Source organism: Miniopterus schreibersii (genome assembly GCF_964146895.1).
Source record: "Miniopterus schreibersii genome assembly, chromosome: 6".
NCBI lineage: Eukaryota > Metazoa > Chordata > Mammalia > Chiroptera > Miniopteridae > Miniopterus > Miniopterus schreibersii.
Genome location: NC_138107.1, coordinates 86,038,168 through 86,054,268, shown reverse-complemented (window position 1 = coordinate 86,054,268; position 16,101 = coordinate 86,038,168). Strand labels below are relative to the sequence as shown.

Here is a 16,101-nt window from a genome sequence, read left to right as displayed (position 1 = left end):
ATTCAGCACTGATACAGTGATGAACAAGCTTCTGGCAGACCAGGGACAGGGACCCAAGCCCTGATCAGCAGTTCCTTATACCTTAGGATGGTGCAACATGGGAGGGCTGGGATGGCCGTGGGGCCTCCCACCCAACAGGGAATACGAATAAAGCACAAAAATACCCCTCTCTCTACAGATGTGCACGTGCTCTCTTTACACACGTGTGGGGAGACAGATCCTTCTGGGCAATGGTCCATGGCCTGACCACAGATCTCACTCCTGGACCCCAGTCCCTCCCCTCCCCTCCCCCAAAGGGCTCCTCCTGGACCAAGGCCGGGTGTGGCACTTCCTCCTGCAACAAGACCTTCACTTTGCTTTGTGTGACTAACAAATTAGGTCCAGGCCTGGGCTGGTGCTGGAGGTTCCCCTCCCAGCTTCTGTTCCAGTTTCTTCACCAACAGACCAGCCAAACCAGTTCCCGGGTACCTCCCTTCTTCCTTACTCAGGTTATCACTCCACATGAAGGCCCCCCAGCTCTGCTACAACCTCTCCTCAGTGCGTCCTTTCTCCCACAGGAGCCCCATTTCCATGCGTGTGCACTGCACGCACACACACACGCACACAGAGGCCATGTAGTGTGACCCATATATATCTTCTTATGCTACATGAGATGCAGGGAGGGAAGGGGAGAGCCACACCCTTTCACACTTCGATTCCATCACTCCCTGAGGATTCTAGATGCCTACTGTGTGCCAGGTGTTGCTCTAGGCCCTGGGGAAATGGCAGTAAGGCAGGGACAGGACCAGGAGGAGGAGCATCGCTAGAGGAAGGAGGTGGGATCACCTGGGCGATGCTGCTGGGTCGGTCCTGTGCGGGATCCGCAAGGTGGGGGTCTCTGGGGATGTTGATAACAGGCTTCAGGGGCGTGGCAAGGACCACAGTCTGGCTGGCCCTGCATCAGGGAGAAAGGAGGGGGGGAGAGTGGAGACAGCGCCCAAGAACGACCCCTTCCCAGGGGGAAGGGGGGAAGGAGGAAAAGGGGTGGGGGTTGAGGAAAGGTTTCTTGAGATATAACAGTTTGTTCATGTAACGGTGGAAATGGCCTAGCTAGGAAGGAAAGGGGAAACTGTGGGAGCAAAGTCTTCAAAGTGAGAGGGGACAGGACCCAGCGAAAGGTGGAATCACCGGGAGGTCATCAGCTGTGACAGGGGCAAGGCGGTGCCAGCCTTGGAGGCCAGTGCGGGGCAAACAGTCGGGGACGGGCTGGTGAAAGTCCTCTTTATTTGCTTTCACTTTCTCAGTGAGATAGGAAGCAAAACCATTAGCTGGGAGGGACAAGGCCTTGCAGGCTTGAGAGGATGTGAAAGAGGTGTCCTGGAGAGAAGGGAAACATGACCAGGAAAATGGAATAAAATTGCCAAGCAGCACTGTACACCCCTTAGGAGGTTGCGACGGCCAAGCCGATGCTCAGCATCCCGAGGGCGCGCAGGGAGCGGAGGCGACATTTCCCCGGCGGGCTGGGGACTTCACCTGGCGAGTGCGGACAGTGCAGTTTAGAAAGTGGGGACTGTGCAGAAGGGGATGGTCTCCACGGATGCGAGCTAATTCCCGTGGGTCAGGAGCTAAGCAAAACCAGGGGGCAGAGAATGGAGGGAGTGAATGGCGGGAAGCGCTAGGAGCCCAGGCTAAGGTCGCGGGCTGCAGAGCTACCAGGCAGGGGGTCTGAGGGACTTAGGAGGACAGAAGGAAGCAGAGAAGGGGGCTCTGGTCCTGCCACAGCCCGACCCTCAGGCTCCCAGCGCCGACCGTGGCGGGGACAAGGCACATCCCGCGTGTCCAGAAGCCTGGGGGCTGGCCCAGGCAGCCTGTGCCAGAGAAATCCACATGTCCCCTGGGCAGGGGGTCGGCCTAGGGGAGGGGGACAGGTGTGAGGGCACAGCTGTGGGGCCAGGAGGGAGGGGTGACTAAGAGAGTGCGCTGTTTGTTCCCCGGAGCCTCCCCCTTAATCACAGGAGACAGCAAGGAACACGGAGCAGAAGAGCAGAGAACCGGCACCCATCCGTCCAACACTGACTAGGTGGGGCAGGGCCGGCTGGGTGGCTCCCTTGTCCTGGCCATTTGGACTTTTCCTTTTGAGAAGACTATATTCAACTAGCTTCTTGCCCCCTCCCCCCCAGCTTAAAGTCTCGTGCCCACAGGGGCCCCATATCCCTTACAAAACCCCAAAGGTGTAGATTCCAGGGTTCACCAGGGGCAGGCCCAGTGCCAGCTGGAACTCAGTGGGGAAGCACTGAGCCTGGTGCCCAGTTTATGGCTCTTCCCTCCACAGGAGCAACTCGCCAGGCAAGGTCATTTCTGCCCGAAGCAGTGTTATCTAGAGAGTTAAACAAATGTCAGATTCCCATACGGAAGGGAAAACAAGCCCTACCTTGTATCATACATTAGAATAAATTCCAGAGGTATTTTAAGAGGTAAGTGTAAAGAAATCCAACTTTTAAAGTATTAGAAGAAAATATAGGAGAAGCATTCAGTTTTACGGTACGAAACGCCTTTCTAAGCAAAGCACAAAACTCAGAAGTCATACAGGGAAAAAATCCTGACGGATTTAAGAAATGGTTTTTTATTGTAGTATAACATATACAAAAAAATGAACAAATCCTAAGTGTACAGCTCCACGAATCTTCACAAAATGAACACACCACATAACCAGCTCGAAGATGTGGAACAGAGCGCTGGTGGCCCCCTGACTCCTGCTCCTCCAGTCTGTATCTGGGTGGATGAAGGGCCCACCCTGCTCCAGAATGACCTGACCCTAATTTACATCTTAATTAGGTCTGCAAAGACCCCATTTCTAAATAAAGTCACAGTTACCAGGGGTTAGGACTTGAGCATGTCTTTCTGGGGACACAACATAACCCACAGCATCCTGCTCCAAGGAGCCTGCGGTCTCACCAGCCAGTCAATGCATGCAAATAAAGACGATAATTCCGGTGTAAGTGCCATGAAGACAAGAAAACAGATGATGGATAGATTCAGCTGGGGTGTGGAGGCCATGGGCTGGTCCTGCCAGGGTGGCTGGGTGTTCGGGAAGGCCTTCCCGAAGTCACTGCGTTTGGCCTGAATTGAGGAGGTGGCGGCCAGGCAGAGGTCAGGGGGAAGGGCATCGCAGGCAGAGGGCACAGCAAGAGTGGAGATGCTGAGACAGGACCCAGCCAGGGTGGTGAAGGGAAGTGAGCTCAGGAAATGTAGGAGGTGAGGCTGGAGGAAGAGCCCGGGCAGAGCAGGCCACTGTGCAGGGACTTGGGGGATGCTCCAGGAGTGGCACTGGGACACCTGCTAGATGGTGACCGCCAGTCCAAGCCAGAGAGGGTAGTGGTTGGATTAATGCTGGGCAGTGGCAGGGAAACTGGTGGGATTCGGATATATTTGGAGGAGAGGGGTCTGGACTTGCTGGTGGATTGGATGGGGCTTCGGAGGTCAGTGGGATCAGGTGACTCACAGGTCCTTGTTCTGAGCATTTGCCCTACTCATACGGGCTGCCATTAACCAAAATGGGGGGATTACAATAGGAATGCAATAGGGGGGAGTTCCCGATATACTTTAAAATTAGCCTATTAAGTTTTATATCAAATTCCTGTTTACTGGAATTTAATTGGATTTTACTCAGATACTTGCATTTATAAACTGGAGAATATGTCTACATTGTTGATGTTCCTATCCCCAAAATATGGTATACTTTTCATTTATTTGGGGCTTCAGTAAAGTTTTATATCTTTCTTCTTTTAGGCCTCACTTTTTTTATTATGTTTATTCCCAGAAACTGCTGTCCCTGGGAGCGGAGTCTTTTCCCCATAACATACTCCAACTGACCACCGACGGGAAGCTATCAAGTTTATCTATTGCGCTTGGAGAGCAGCCAGCCTACGAATTCAGAGTCTAATGGACAACCGGAGCCCGATCGCCCAGCTCCAACAGCCATCCCAGTCTTAGCCCACCTGTCCTCCCTCGCTGACGTCTGCGTGTGTGTGCACACCTGTCTGTCTGTCCGTCCATCTATCTCCAGGAGTACTGACAGACAAATGCCAGATGTGACATGGCTGCACTCACAGCTAGTTCAGGATGTGTCTCCTGGATTTTCAAAGTGTATAAATCTTATCATCCACTCCCAAAAGACAAGAATATTCAGGAGGGGAAGAGAGAAGCCACACAGTGGAGGACTCTCCTGGAGGGCCCAGGAGGAAGGCAGTGACCAAACTAAAGGCACACGGCTCTTCCTCTAGAGATCACCCCCTTTCATAGGCTCGCTCCTAAAGCCTTCCTTCTGGGTGTGTGTTCTCTCCTAAGATGACATTCTAATAAGCTCCCAGTAACCTCATTTTCCCAGCAGCAACCTGAACCAGAAACCTAGAATGGAGGGGGTGCTGCTGAAGTCAAGACCCCCCCAAAACCCCGCGGTCAGGAGCTGTCCTCTGCAGGCAACGTTATTTCATTGTAATCTCTCACTTCACGCATGTGGTCTTACATCATTTGTTCCTATGCTGTGGGGGTGCAAACATTTTATTACTTCCATGCAAGTTAGAAAAAAGCCTTTTCCAGTGACTTTCTCCAGGGCAGCCTCCAGCCCATACAGTGCCTTTCTGAGAATTAGGAAAGAGTGTCCCCTCTGGACAGATTCAGACACACAGTCAAAGCCTGGAAAGCAGGGATGGGGCTGGAAAGGGGAGGTCAGACAGACAGACACGCACACGCGCGCGCACACACAAACACACACACACACGCCACATACACCACACAGCTGGGAGGAGTCCCCCTGTGTGGCCCAGAACCTGGCACGGAGGCCTAGACCTTCCCCTGTGTCCCCATTACAGGCACCCTGGGGTCTTTGGTATTGTCAAAATTTTTAACATCCTAATGAAAATTATACCTCTTTCCCTGTCAACATCAAAACTTGATAGATAGACAGATAGATAGATAGATAGATAGATAGAATTGTGATTAAAATTAATTTATACTACCAGATAAAACCTCTCAGCCCTCCCCCCAAAATACTGTTTTGTAGTCTGTCTGGAGAAAGAGGCAAGTAGCCCTTGGGAATGAGAAATAGATTATATCTGTCCACTTAAGAGACAAAACTTCAACATGGATTCCATTCTTGTAGGCCCACTGCTGAACCTCCCATGTTACCCATGAAGATGTGTCTGACCTCCGCTCCTCCCCTCCTGGTTCAGGGGCAGCCCCCTCCCAGTGGTCTCGGTGACAAGACAAGCAGGTACACTACGCAGATGGACCTTGTTACACGGGCCTGGCTCAGGCCTGGGCAGGCAGCAAGTTACTGCCAGCCCTCGTTTTCCAGGATTCCTTTCTTCACTCACACCATTTAAAAAAATAGAAACTCATTGTTGAAACAGGCGGGGACACAAGCGTCACCGTTCTGGGGGCCCAAGCACCTGTGACAGTGCTCTGCTCCCTCCCTGCTGCCAGCAGGAACTAGCTTGGCTCCACCTGACCCCAGTTTTGCTAAATCGGGCAGCAGGAGCTGCAGAGAACTGTCTCCTCTGCTAAGGGAGAGTTCCCAGCATAGAATATTTATCAGCCATGGGTAAGATTCATGGAACCACAGTCAGTTAAAACAGACAGATGAGAAACGACTGCATGTGCCCAGACACGCAAACTCCACCCCAGTCCAGATTATTAAAAAAAAAAAGGCAATATAAAAGGAAGTTTAAGAATAGCAATGCATATTAGTAAGGATTGGCTAATGGAATTACTGAACTAGCATAGTTTATGATGTCTTAATAAATACCGTACTTTGTGTTCCTAATTTAAACTTTGTTATGGCTTTTTATATTTTTTGGCTGGTTACAGGAAAGGAGCAGAATGAAGCACAGATATTCTTATGCATTTTAATTAATTCATAAGTATCCAATAAAAAATGCATAGCATCAGATTCCTAGGTTAAGCTCAGACTTAGATCCGAGCCATCTTAGATTTTAAGTTGCCAGATCACTTCTCCTAAGATTCAAATTTCTGGGTAGTGTGTGTGTGATTTTCTTATTTTAATAATTTTTTATTTTTCAATTACAGTTGACGTACAATATTATATTAGTTTCAGGTGTACAGCATAGTGATTAGACGTTTATATAACTTATGAAATGATCACCCTGATAAGTCTAGTACCCATCTGATACGTGCATAGTTATGATATCACTCACTATATCCCCTATACTGTACTTTACACCCCCTTTACTACTTTGTAACTGCCAATCTGTACTTCTTATTCCTTATAATTTTAACTAGGTGTGTGAAGTAGTGGTGTTTCTTATTTGCTATGCTAGTGTTTAAGTTTTTAACACACACACACACACACACACACACACAGAATCTCAGTAGAAAGGCAATACAGGTTGCCATTCATTTTTTGTCACATTAGGATTCTGAGGTCTGGGGCTTAACCCAATTCCCCAAGACAAAAAGGCATGAGCAGAGCCAGGCTTCAGGTCATGTCCCTGCTGCCGAGAGGCTGGAGAACAGCCAGGTGAAGAAGGGTTTGGTGGCATCACTCCCTCTGGGGTCAGACCTGAGCCCAGGGAAGCAGCCGCTGCTTCTTAGCAGACATTGCGATCACCAATCGGCAGTCAGTCCCCGCAGTGACTACAGAAAGGCGGCGGCCCGCGGAGACGCTCACCTTAACTCTGCACCCTGACGGGCGGCCGGACCGTCCAGTCCTGCGCTGGGCCCGAGCGTCAGCATGGACACCCCACCCTCCGCCCACCGCACTCCTCAATCCCACACCAAGGCCCACTCTGCTCCGTGGCCTCACCTTGCTTTAAAGGACACGGGGAAGTCCCTTTTCATCTCGTCACCTCTCTTGCCCTGAGCATCACCTCAGACCTTGTCAAGGAGCAGAAGCGGCAGGAGATAAGGCCCGGATCTCAGGGGGTGCAGGGTTTCATGGAAAACACACAGGAAGACCCGTGAACCAGCAGGTCACGGTTCGATTCCCGGTCAGGGCACATGCCCAGGCTGCGGGCTCGACCCCCAGTAGGGGGCGTGTGGGAGGCAGCTGATCCATGACGCTCTCATCACGGATGTTTCTCTCTCTCTCTCTCTCCCTTCCTCTCTCTGAAATCAATACAAGCATATTTTAAAAAAAGAAACAAAGAAAACGCACAGGAAGAGTCGGTCAGGGACTAGGGCACAGGCTTGTCCTCAGGGTGGCCTGGGGCTCCAGGAGCTCAGGGAGGGACAGCACAGTCATGCCCCAACCTTGGGGAAGGGAGGCGGCGCAGAAGTGACACAGATGCAGGAATAGAAGTAGGTACCAGCTCCCAGGACATTACAGAAGCCTCTCCGGGAGAGTCCCACATCCTCAGGAAACTGCCTTACATTCAAGCCACATTCAAGCTTTGGAACGGCTGCCACGAACTGGGCCACGGGAAGGAGCTGCCCTGCCCGCCCTCCGGCTACTGTGCTGAGCGGCGCATCCTCCTGCCCGAGCAACTTCTGAACCTGGAGGCTTTACAAGCGCGTGGCAGCCCGCCAGCCTCCCACGCCAGCGGTGCTCCTGCCACCCCCAGGGCCTGGCCAAATGCACCCCGCCTTCCGGGCCGGGGTCCTTCGCTAAGGCGCCCGGCACAGCACCAGGCCCACACAGGGGCCCAGTGCCCACCTCGGGTGCAAATACAGGAAGCTCACCCACTTGGAAGAGCCCCACCCCCAGCCCCCCAGAACAAGCAAACAGGGCCAGGAAAATATATTCCCACAGGGTGCCCCCACATGCACTTCCCCCAAATCGAGGAGACCTTCCATGACACCAGTCCAATGTTTTACCTGCTTGACCGTCTTCACAGTGGAGCCCTGTACCCCATATGTCCAACTATTTTTAAGTTTGAAATCAAGCAAACAAACTATTAAACAAAATACGTTCTATCCCCTTAGCTTGAGAAGTACACCCCCGTGCAGAACTGGAGGGGCGGGTCCAGAATGTGGCCAGTCGGGGAGCCACCCCCAGCCCACCCCAGTATCTTTCTACCAACCTCCACTCTTAGGCATCAGGCTACCCTGCCGGGGCCTCGTGCACACTCCTAGGGACACAAACACAGGGACTGACACCAGCCCTGTGTTTCAGTCCCTCCCACGCCCGGTACCCTCGCCACACCTCCTCCCCGGGGCCCGGAGTGGACACCCCACTGCGCAGTCTGTCGGGGCCCTGGGAAGAGGCCTGAGCAGGCCCGAGGCAGGCTGGTCACCGTGCCAGGAGGCTCCACGGTCCCGCACAAACGGCAGGTAGACACGGCCCTCAGCCACTCTCGTTCCCGTGAGAAATACAGGGCAAGGCCCCTCTGCCGTCTCCTCTGAGCCCAACGATGTCCCCTAGGAGGGACGCCCCGCTCTTCCAGGCTGTAGTATACTCTGCCCATGTGACCACTTTGCTTTTAAAAGTATATCTTGGGCCCGGCTGGGCGTGCCCAGTGGTTGAACATCCAACCTAGGATCCTGGAGATCTCGGGTTCGATAACAGCAAGGGGAGTGCGGCAGGCAGCCAATCAATGACTCTCTCATCATTGATGTCTCTCTCCCTCTCCCTTCCTCTCTCTGAAATCAATAAAGATATATTTAAAAGATAGTAATAATAAAAAATAAAAATAAAAACCAAAAATGTATCTTGGCCAAAACCTCAGAATCAATTCATACCACTGTTTCTGCTGTTGGTCATATTTCAATCTGTCAAGTAAATTTTGAACTTACACACACAAATGCAAGTTGGGGGACAGAGGAGAAGCCAAGCCAAATAAAAATCTTGCTCGGCACTGAACCAACTAAATTTTAGAAGATTCATTGTTCATAAAAAATACAGGCATGGGTGACATAGATGTGAACCACACTGACAATTACCAAGGCTGAGTGAGAGGTACGCAGAAATTAATTTTCCTTCCACTTTCGTGCAGATCTTTAGATTATCACAATGAAAGGTTAAAGACCCCAAAAAGGAGCCTGGCGAGATCTGAAATCAGTTCCTAACAGTGAGCTACCAACACCACAGGTAGAAGCCACACTAACCCAGTTTACATTTTGGTAAATATTATGTTGAACAAACTTACAACTAGGAAGGACCGGAGCTCGAGTGACGGAGGCGACAAGGCCACTGTGGCTCAGCTGTCCGGAGTCAGGAGCCCGGGGCCCCAGCTGGCCCGCCTGCGCTTCTCTCTACCCAGGAGAAACGATGGAATGGCCATGCCTGTGATCTTCTCGGGTGCTCTTAAGCAGGTCAAACTTCAAGTCACTGACCAAATAAATCCAGGCCACAAAGCCCAGGACAATGAGCTCAGAGGGAGCCTGCCTGGCCCCACAGCCACCTCCCCAGCGCAAACAAAGCAGGACACCGTGGCCTCTATATAAACACAGCAGCTGGGAAAACCTGGCCCCATGTTTACACAGAAACATCTTCCTCAGAAGCTCAAAGTAATTTAGGGATACTCACTAATTAACGAAGTCTCCCAAGCCTCCCTCCCACCCTCCGCCCCCCCTGCCTGTTCCACAGCAAGGAAGGCGTGGGGCTGCGCTAGCTTCCAAACACAGGTGCGAGCGAACACACACCCCCCGAGACCGCCCCTACGGGGGGCTGTCTGGAGAGCACTGAACTTTGAAGCACTGAGGCTGGCTCTGGAGGCAAACAGAATCCATGAACAACAGGCACATTTCCCTTCGTCTTGTCCATACTAAGTCTAAAGTCTAAAGACCAAGACAAGGACAGCAAGCGCTTTTTGTCCCAATGGGCAAATACGAAAACCTCTGTGCCCTATCTGTGGGCCAAGGGGAAGTGTTCCACGCTACGGCTTTTCACCAACACCCAAGAAGCCCCTGCTATTCCATCAGGCCACCAAGAAAACTCTATGAAAACCTTTGAAATGGGTGCCAATATGTTTGGCTTTTCTGCCTCTGGAATTCCTGTTCCTACTGATCCACATTGGAGATAGATTCTCTAGCAAATTCTTTTAGAAGCAGGAATTGGGGAGTATTCCTTTGGCAGCCCTCCTGCTGGCTGGCTACGACCCGGTATGAAGACCTCTGCAGTCGTTGGACCAGAAGGACTGTACCCAGCGATCCACCAACCAAGGATCATTAATTTTTCCTAAACTCACAACCCCGTCCAAGCAGCTGACTGTCTCTGAGCTCTGCCTGAAACCACTAAGCGATCGCGAGCCCCTTCCACGAGGCCTTTTCAAGTTAGGATCCTTATGGGGCTCGATGTGCCTTGAAGAGCTGCACTTACTGGTGGCTGGCTGTCAGCCCCCCTCAGCCCTCCTGCTGCTCCCGTCAGAGCAGCAGCAGCCTGCAACTGCCACAGAGCTGGGCAGGACTCAGGACCACCCAGTGGCCAGGGAGAGGTCACTATTTCCATAGGACTAAAGTCCCCTGGACTCTCATCCCCTACTGGGCAGACCCAGCAGAGGAAACCACGGCTGACGTGAAAGAGGAAGCTGCCCCCAACCTTGAACCTCATGGAAAAGGTGACCTGTGAGGATTCCACCACCAGCTATGCCGGCTGCCACAGGCGTCCTGTCCCACACAAAAGCAGAAATCGCAACCTTCTAGGGAAAAAAATGAAAGCATTCTTAACCTTGTCAAGGAAAGGAAAGCAAAGAAGCTAGGCCTGTGGGACATTTCCAGTTCAGAGCCATCCTGGCTGATTGTGGTGTGTTTAGGATACTTAAAAGTTTGACACAACAACTTTCTAGTAACAGAGGCTCTCGCTGTCCTTCTCAGGACCAGCGATATTATCAAATGCCACAGCTGCTTTTAAATAATAGTTGCACTTACATTTAAGAAAAACAGACTTTTTAAAAGGAACAGACTGACAAGTCACAGAGGGAAGTGTGTGGGGAGGAGATTAACCAAAGAACTTATATGCATGCGTGCATAACCCACGGACACAGACAATGATGCTGTGAAGGCCTGGGTGGGGAGTGGGTGGAGGGGGTTATGAGGGGGAAAAAGGAAGCATCAGTAATACTTTCAACAATAAAGATAAATTTTTAAAAATCAAGTATTCAGCCAAGGTCTACTGAAACATGAATGCTAGACTGACAAATGTGGGCAGCACACGAGTCGAGGATGTGCCATTCCTTTCGTTACACTCTTGGCTCTAGAATCCAGTGGATTTAATCACCAATGTCATGTACATGCATTTCAGCCACAACTTAATTTCCAAATGGGAAATATGCATGACATTACTTAACATTAATCCCTTTGAAATGTTCACTTTGAAAAAATAAAGTCTCTTTCCCCAAGGGGCTTCAAAGGAACCCAAACGTGTACAACTCTTGCTTAACGGTGTAATTCAACCAAAGGACGTTTTAATCTCTTTGATGAAGCAACAGTTTTGTACCGTAAAATTAATCTCTTGGCTCTGATAAATGCGGTATGAAGTGGATATCTAAAATGGAATGGAAATTTCTGTGGTTTTCTCACAAGACCTTAGCAAATGACCAAACTTGGACTTTTCAGGACTGAGCACGGATTGGAATAACCGGATAATAATTTAATCCACGATTCAATGCACACTTATGGTTCTGACAAAACTGGAGACATCACTTCAGAAACCAAGTGAAGGGAAACAAGCCCATAACTATATGCTAACAAAATTAATAGGGAAGTGGAGCTAGAAGAGATGGCCCTACCAAGATGTGGATTCTAACTGAACAATCGATGCCCACAAGTGTGAACAAAAGACTAGACATTTGTAAAGTGTCCTGGAAGTGAGTGCACCGGCCATCCGCCACTTAAAGGACAAGCGACCGTCCTCTGTTTAGCTGAGAACAAGGGAAGACTATACAGCTGGACACCAGCTGGAAGCCTGTTCTCCAGTGTTTAACCTCAGAGTCCTAACAATCCTACCCGGTTTCGCTCACTTTGGCGTCACCTAGGCCTTCCCCTTGACTGTTAGCCACAAGACAAGGGACCAGGGGTCCGTGATTCCACAATAGCCACAGAGGAGTCACGTAGCCATGCGTCACTTTGGGCAAGCAAGTTTCTTAGTCTCTTCAGGCCTCAGTTTACTCGTCTGTAATATGGGGGTAATAACAGCTCTTTTGTAGAACTGTAAGAATAAAGGAGATTGTCTCTAAAGTCCTTGGCACAATGCCAGTCTAAAGACTTCCTGAAGCCCTGTAGGAAACATACGGGCTTGGCGTCGGACTCAAAAACACCCAACATAAAGATGGAGTCATCAGGAAGCACATCTGCCTCCAAGGTCTGTGCCTCGCAGTCCCAACGCCTCTCCAGGTATTTGCATGAGGCCAAGGTGCCATCAGCAGGAAAAGCAGACGACCACGTGTGAGCCGCCCCGGCTCCAGGACAGGACGCCGGGAAGGAGACTGCAGGGGCTGAGCGGTCGCCGAGGACCGGGCAGTGGGCGCATCACCACTCACAGGTCACCAGGAGCCGGCGCCGGCGCCACTGCCCCGGGTAACACACAAAAGGTGGCGTCGGGGTTGCTCCGGGGCCGCGTCCTGGGGGGCTGTCCCCACGCCCTCTGGGAGCGAGCCAGCCGGCACAAACCCAAGCGTTTCAGCCACAGGTGCGAGGAGAGGCGGGCCGGCCACACGGGCCAGCCGGCTCCTAACACCAGCCCCAGCGGACCCTCGGGAATCTGCGCCGAGGCCGCGGGGCGCGCGGGGCACCAAAGGCCCGAGGCCACTTTCCAAGAACCTGACCCCGCGCCCGGCGCGCAGGCGGGACCCCTGCCCGGGAGGGGGGCTTAGGGCCGCCGCGCCCCCGGCCCGGCCCGCGGAGCCCCCGGCGCCCCGGGGTCGCTCCATTCAAACGCGCACCCCGCCGCGCACGCCCCGTCCCCGCTCGGCGCGGGGCGGCCACCTCGGGGAAGGGGGCGCCCACGTCTCCCCGTCTCCGCAGGCGGCGTCCTCTTTTCTGGGTGTCCCTCGCCCCAGGCCGGGACAAGCGGGCGCGGCCCCGGCCCCGGGTCACAGGCACTCACCGAGCGTGGCCACCGTGCCGGCTTCGAAGAGCAGGCAGTCCCCGCGGCCGCGCGCCTCCAGCAGGACGCTGCTGCCCCCCGACGCCTCCAGCCGCCCGAGCAGCCGCAGCCCTTTGCTCAGAGCCATGGGCGCCGCGGCCGCGTCCGGCCCGAGGGCGCGCAGCCGCCACGCTCCGCGCGCCCGCAACTTCCCGGAGTTTCACTTTGCGCGGAGGCTCGGGCGGCCGCAGGCCCCTCCCCGCCGCCCCGCGCCGCCCCCGCCCCGCCCCCGCGCGCAGCCCCGGGCAGGTGAGGGCGCGCGGCCGCCTCCCCGCCCCCGGCCCGCGCGCAGCGCTGCCCCCCGCGTGCCCGGGCGCGGGCGGGGCCGCGGGTGGAGGGGGGTCCTCCCTGCGGTGGGCGGCCGCTGGGGAGGCGGATTCCGCACATTCCTGGGCGCGGAGGCGGCTGCGGGCCGCGGGGCGGCGGAGGGTCTGGGATCGCCGCGCACGCCCGCGGCCTTATATGGGCAGCCCGGGGCGCCGGCCTGCGGGGTGGCGCCCGCCCGCCCCTCTGGTCCACTTCGGGGGCCTGGGCGGGACGCTGCACCTCCCCGCGCCTGGGCTGCCCCGGGGGTAAAGCGTGATTGCTAACCACCCGCTTAGGAAGGTGGAGGGAGGACCCAGCTCATTCGCGTAAGGGGCTTAGTGAAAGCCCGCGAGTGGAAAGCGGTAGATAAATGTTGCCTTTTGCTAGCTTTTCATGGAAAAAAGGCGCGTTGTCTTGGAGAGACTGAGATCTCTCTCTAGACCTGCCAGTTATCTTGTGACCTTGACTTCCCTGGCCCGCATCCCTCACCTGACAGCACCTGCCCCCCCCCCTTACAGGATGGGGGCGGGGGTGGGGGCGTCGGAGGAGCTAAGGACCCAAAGCTTGGGAAGTAACAAGCAGGAGCAACTGTGAGGTGCTGGGAGGGGCCGGGGAGGTCTCCCCGCTCCCTGCCTGTGCCCCCCCCCCACTCTGTTGAGTCTAGTCCGGGGCCTAAGGGCAGATGCTACAATAGGTTGTGCTCGCCTGGGTAGACACCAGCACCTAACTCAGCTTCGCCAGCCCAGCGGGGCCCTGGCCCACCCGAGGATGACCAAGGAGCTAAGTCAGCCACTACATAACCTTGCACACTGGTGTCATTTCTCTAAACACTAATTCTTTAATATGATCAGATACTCAGTGTTCACACTTCCAATTGTCTCCGAAGTGTCATAAGCTGCTTCCCACAGTGTATGTCACACAAGTAAACCCTTTTTAATAGCTCGACCTCCCTCCATTTCTTTTTTTTCCCCTTGCAACCTGCTTGTTGAAAACTAGGTTGCATGCCCAGCATCCCGTGCAGACTGGATTTGCTGAGTGTGTCCCTGTGGTGTCCCTAGGGTGTTCCTTTGCCCTCCGTATTATCACAGACACCCCAGCAGATTCTGTTCTGTAGCCGCCACTGGTGACCAGTGCTCTCCATAGTCCTCCCCCAAACAGTTCCATTCTGTCCCATCATTCCTCCTTCACTGGTTGCTAAAATTCTTCTATTAACAGAAAATCCCCATCTATTATCGGTTAACCTAATGGTAACAAACAAAACAGGTAAATAGGATTATTTACTTTATTTACTAGTGTTCAAAATAAGAGTTGTTTGGAACTCAGTGAATTGGTTCACTAATATCCTCCAATGGTGACCAATTAATTTAGTTTAACTTTCATTATGAACTCATATGAGTTTAAGCGTTTTTGATGTGTTTCAGTCCACTGCAGTCTCGGCCTTGCTGACGTTCAAAAGGTTCCCTCATTGGCCAGTGGGAACGTCTTCAAGTTAACTCCTGGTCCTCTTGACTCGACCCCAGGGGTCTCTGATCGGCTCCTTGCCTTCTGGTGTGACTGCGTCAGGCTCATTTGTACATTTTCTGTTCCTTGAACTGAAAGGAGTCATTTCTCCAGGGTTTAGCTAGTGCAATAAAAAGCAAAGAGAGCTGTTACCCAGGATACTGGACTTATATCTGTCTTACAGCTTCCTAAAGCACCTATTACAAGCAGTACTGTTTCTCAAAGAGGACGGCTTTTGTACTATAAAAATATCCCATAGTTTGTGTTTTTAAGGGTATTATAACTGAAAGGGGCCTGGCCTTCTTGGCTCAGTGCTCGGTCTATGAACCAGGAGGTCATGGTTCAGTTCCTGGGTTTCCGGCTTGATCCCCAGCAGGGGGCGTGCAGGAGGCAGCCGATCAATGACTCTCTCATCATTGATTTTCCCCTCTCTTTCTCCCTCTCCCCGCTTCTCTCTGAAATCAATAAAAAATATTTTTAAAAAAATAAATGAAAGGGTATTATACATTAAAATCCCGTGATAACTCCACAAGCCTCCTCGAGGGAGCTGTGTCTCCAGTCACAGCTGTTTCTAAGCTCAAATTCCTTCCTGCTGACAACGCCCAGCAGACCACCGGCGTCCGCACATATTTATTTAGACAATAATATTGACTACACAGCCAGGCTTTTCTCTCTCTACATCCGGAAGGTTTGCTCATAATTAGCTAAATCAGCTTTCCCTGCCTCCCAGCGCCAAGACTCCTCCAGAAGTGTGAGGCTGCAGACAACTTTCCCCGCTCTCTGCATCCTGCCCTGACTTTCCCCGTTCTCCCGAAGCCCTCCCTACGAAAACGCAACGCTGCACCCGGAGCCACGCAGGCGGTCAGCTCCGAAGGGAAACACACCTTTTTATTTATTTTTAATCCTCACCTGAGTATTTTTTTCCATTGTTTTTCAGAGAGAGAGAGAGAAACATCCATGAGAGAGACACAGCGATTGGTTGGTGGCCTCCCGCATGAGCCCTGACCGGGGCTTGGGGATGGAGCCTGCAACCGAGGTACGTGCCCTGGGCTGGAACCGAACCCAGGACCCTTCAGTCTGCGGGCCGACGCTCTAACTGAGCCCAACAAGCCAGGGCAGGAAAGACGCCTTTTTAGAAGAAGGACATTCCGTCCTCCTCAAGGCTCAACCCCTGCTTGCGTCTCCCTCCTTTGGCGGGAGGGTCTGCCACCCACCGCAGCTGTTCTGAGCGTGAAGAGCTCGAGTGCGCTTTTGCAGATGATCACACAGATTAAAGC

The 16,101-nt window shown here is 52.9% G+C and overlaps 1 protein-coding gene across 2 annotated transcripts in view; it reads right to left on the bottom strand.

Moving 5' to 3' along the window:
• Positions 1-13,168, bottom strand: part of SYNJ2 (synaptojanin 2) — a 74,830-nt gene extending 61,662 nt beyond the window's left edge. For both annotated transcript variants that reach the window (XM_081141085.1, XM_081141086.1), the window contains exon 1: positions 12,980-13,168. In XM_081141085.1, coding sequence (XP_080997211.1) covers positions 12,980-13,106 — 127 coding nt within the window. In that variant the 5' untranslated portion in view covers positions 13,107-13,168. The remainder of the gene's footprint in view (positions 1-12,979) is intronic.
• Between the last annotated feature and the right edge of the window lie 2,933 nt (positions 13,169-16,101).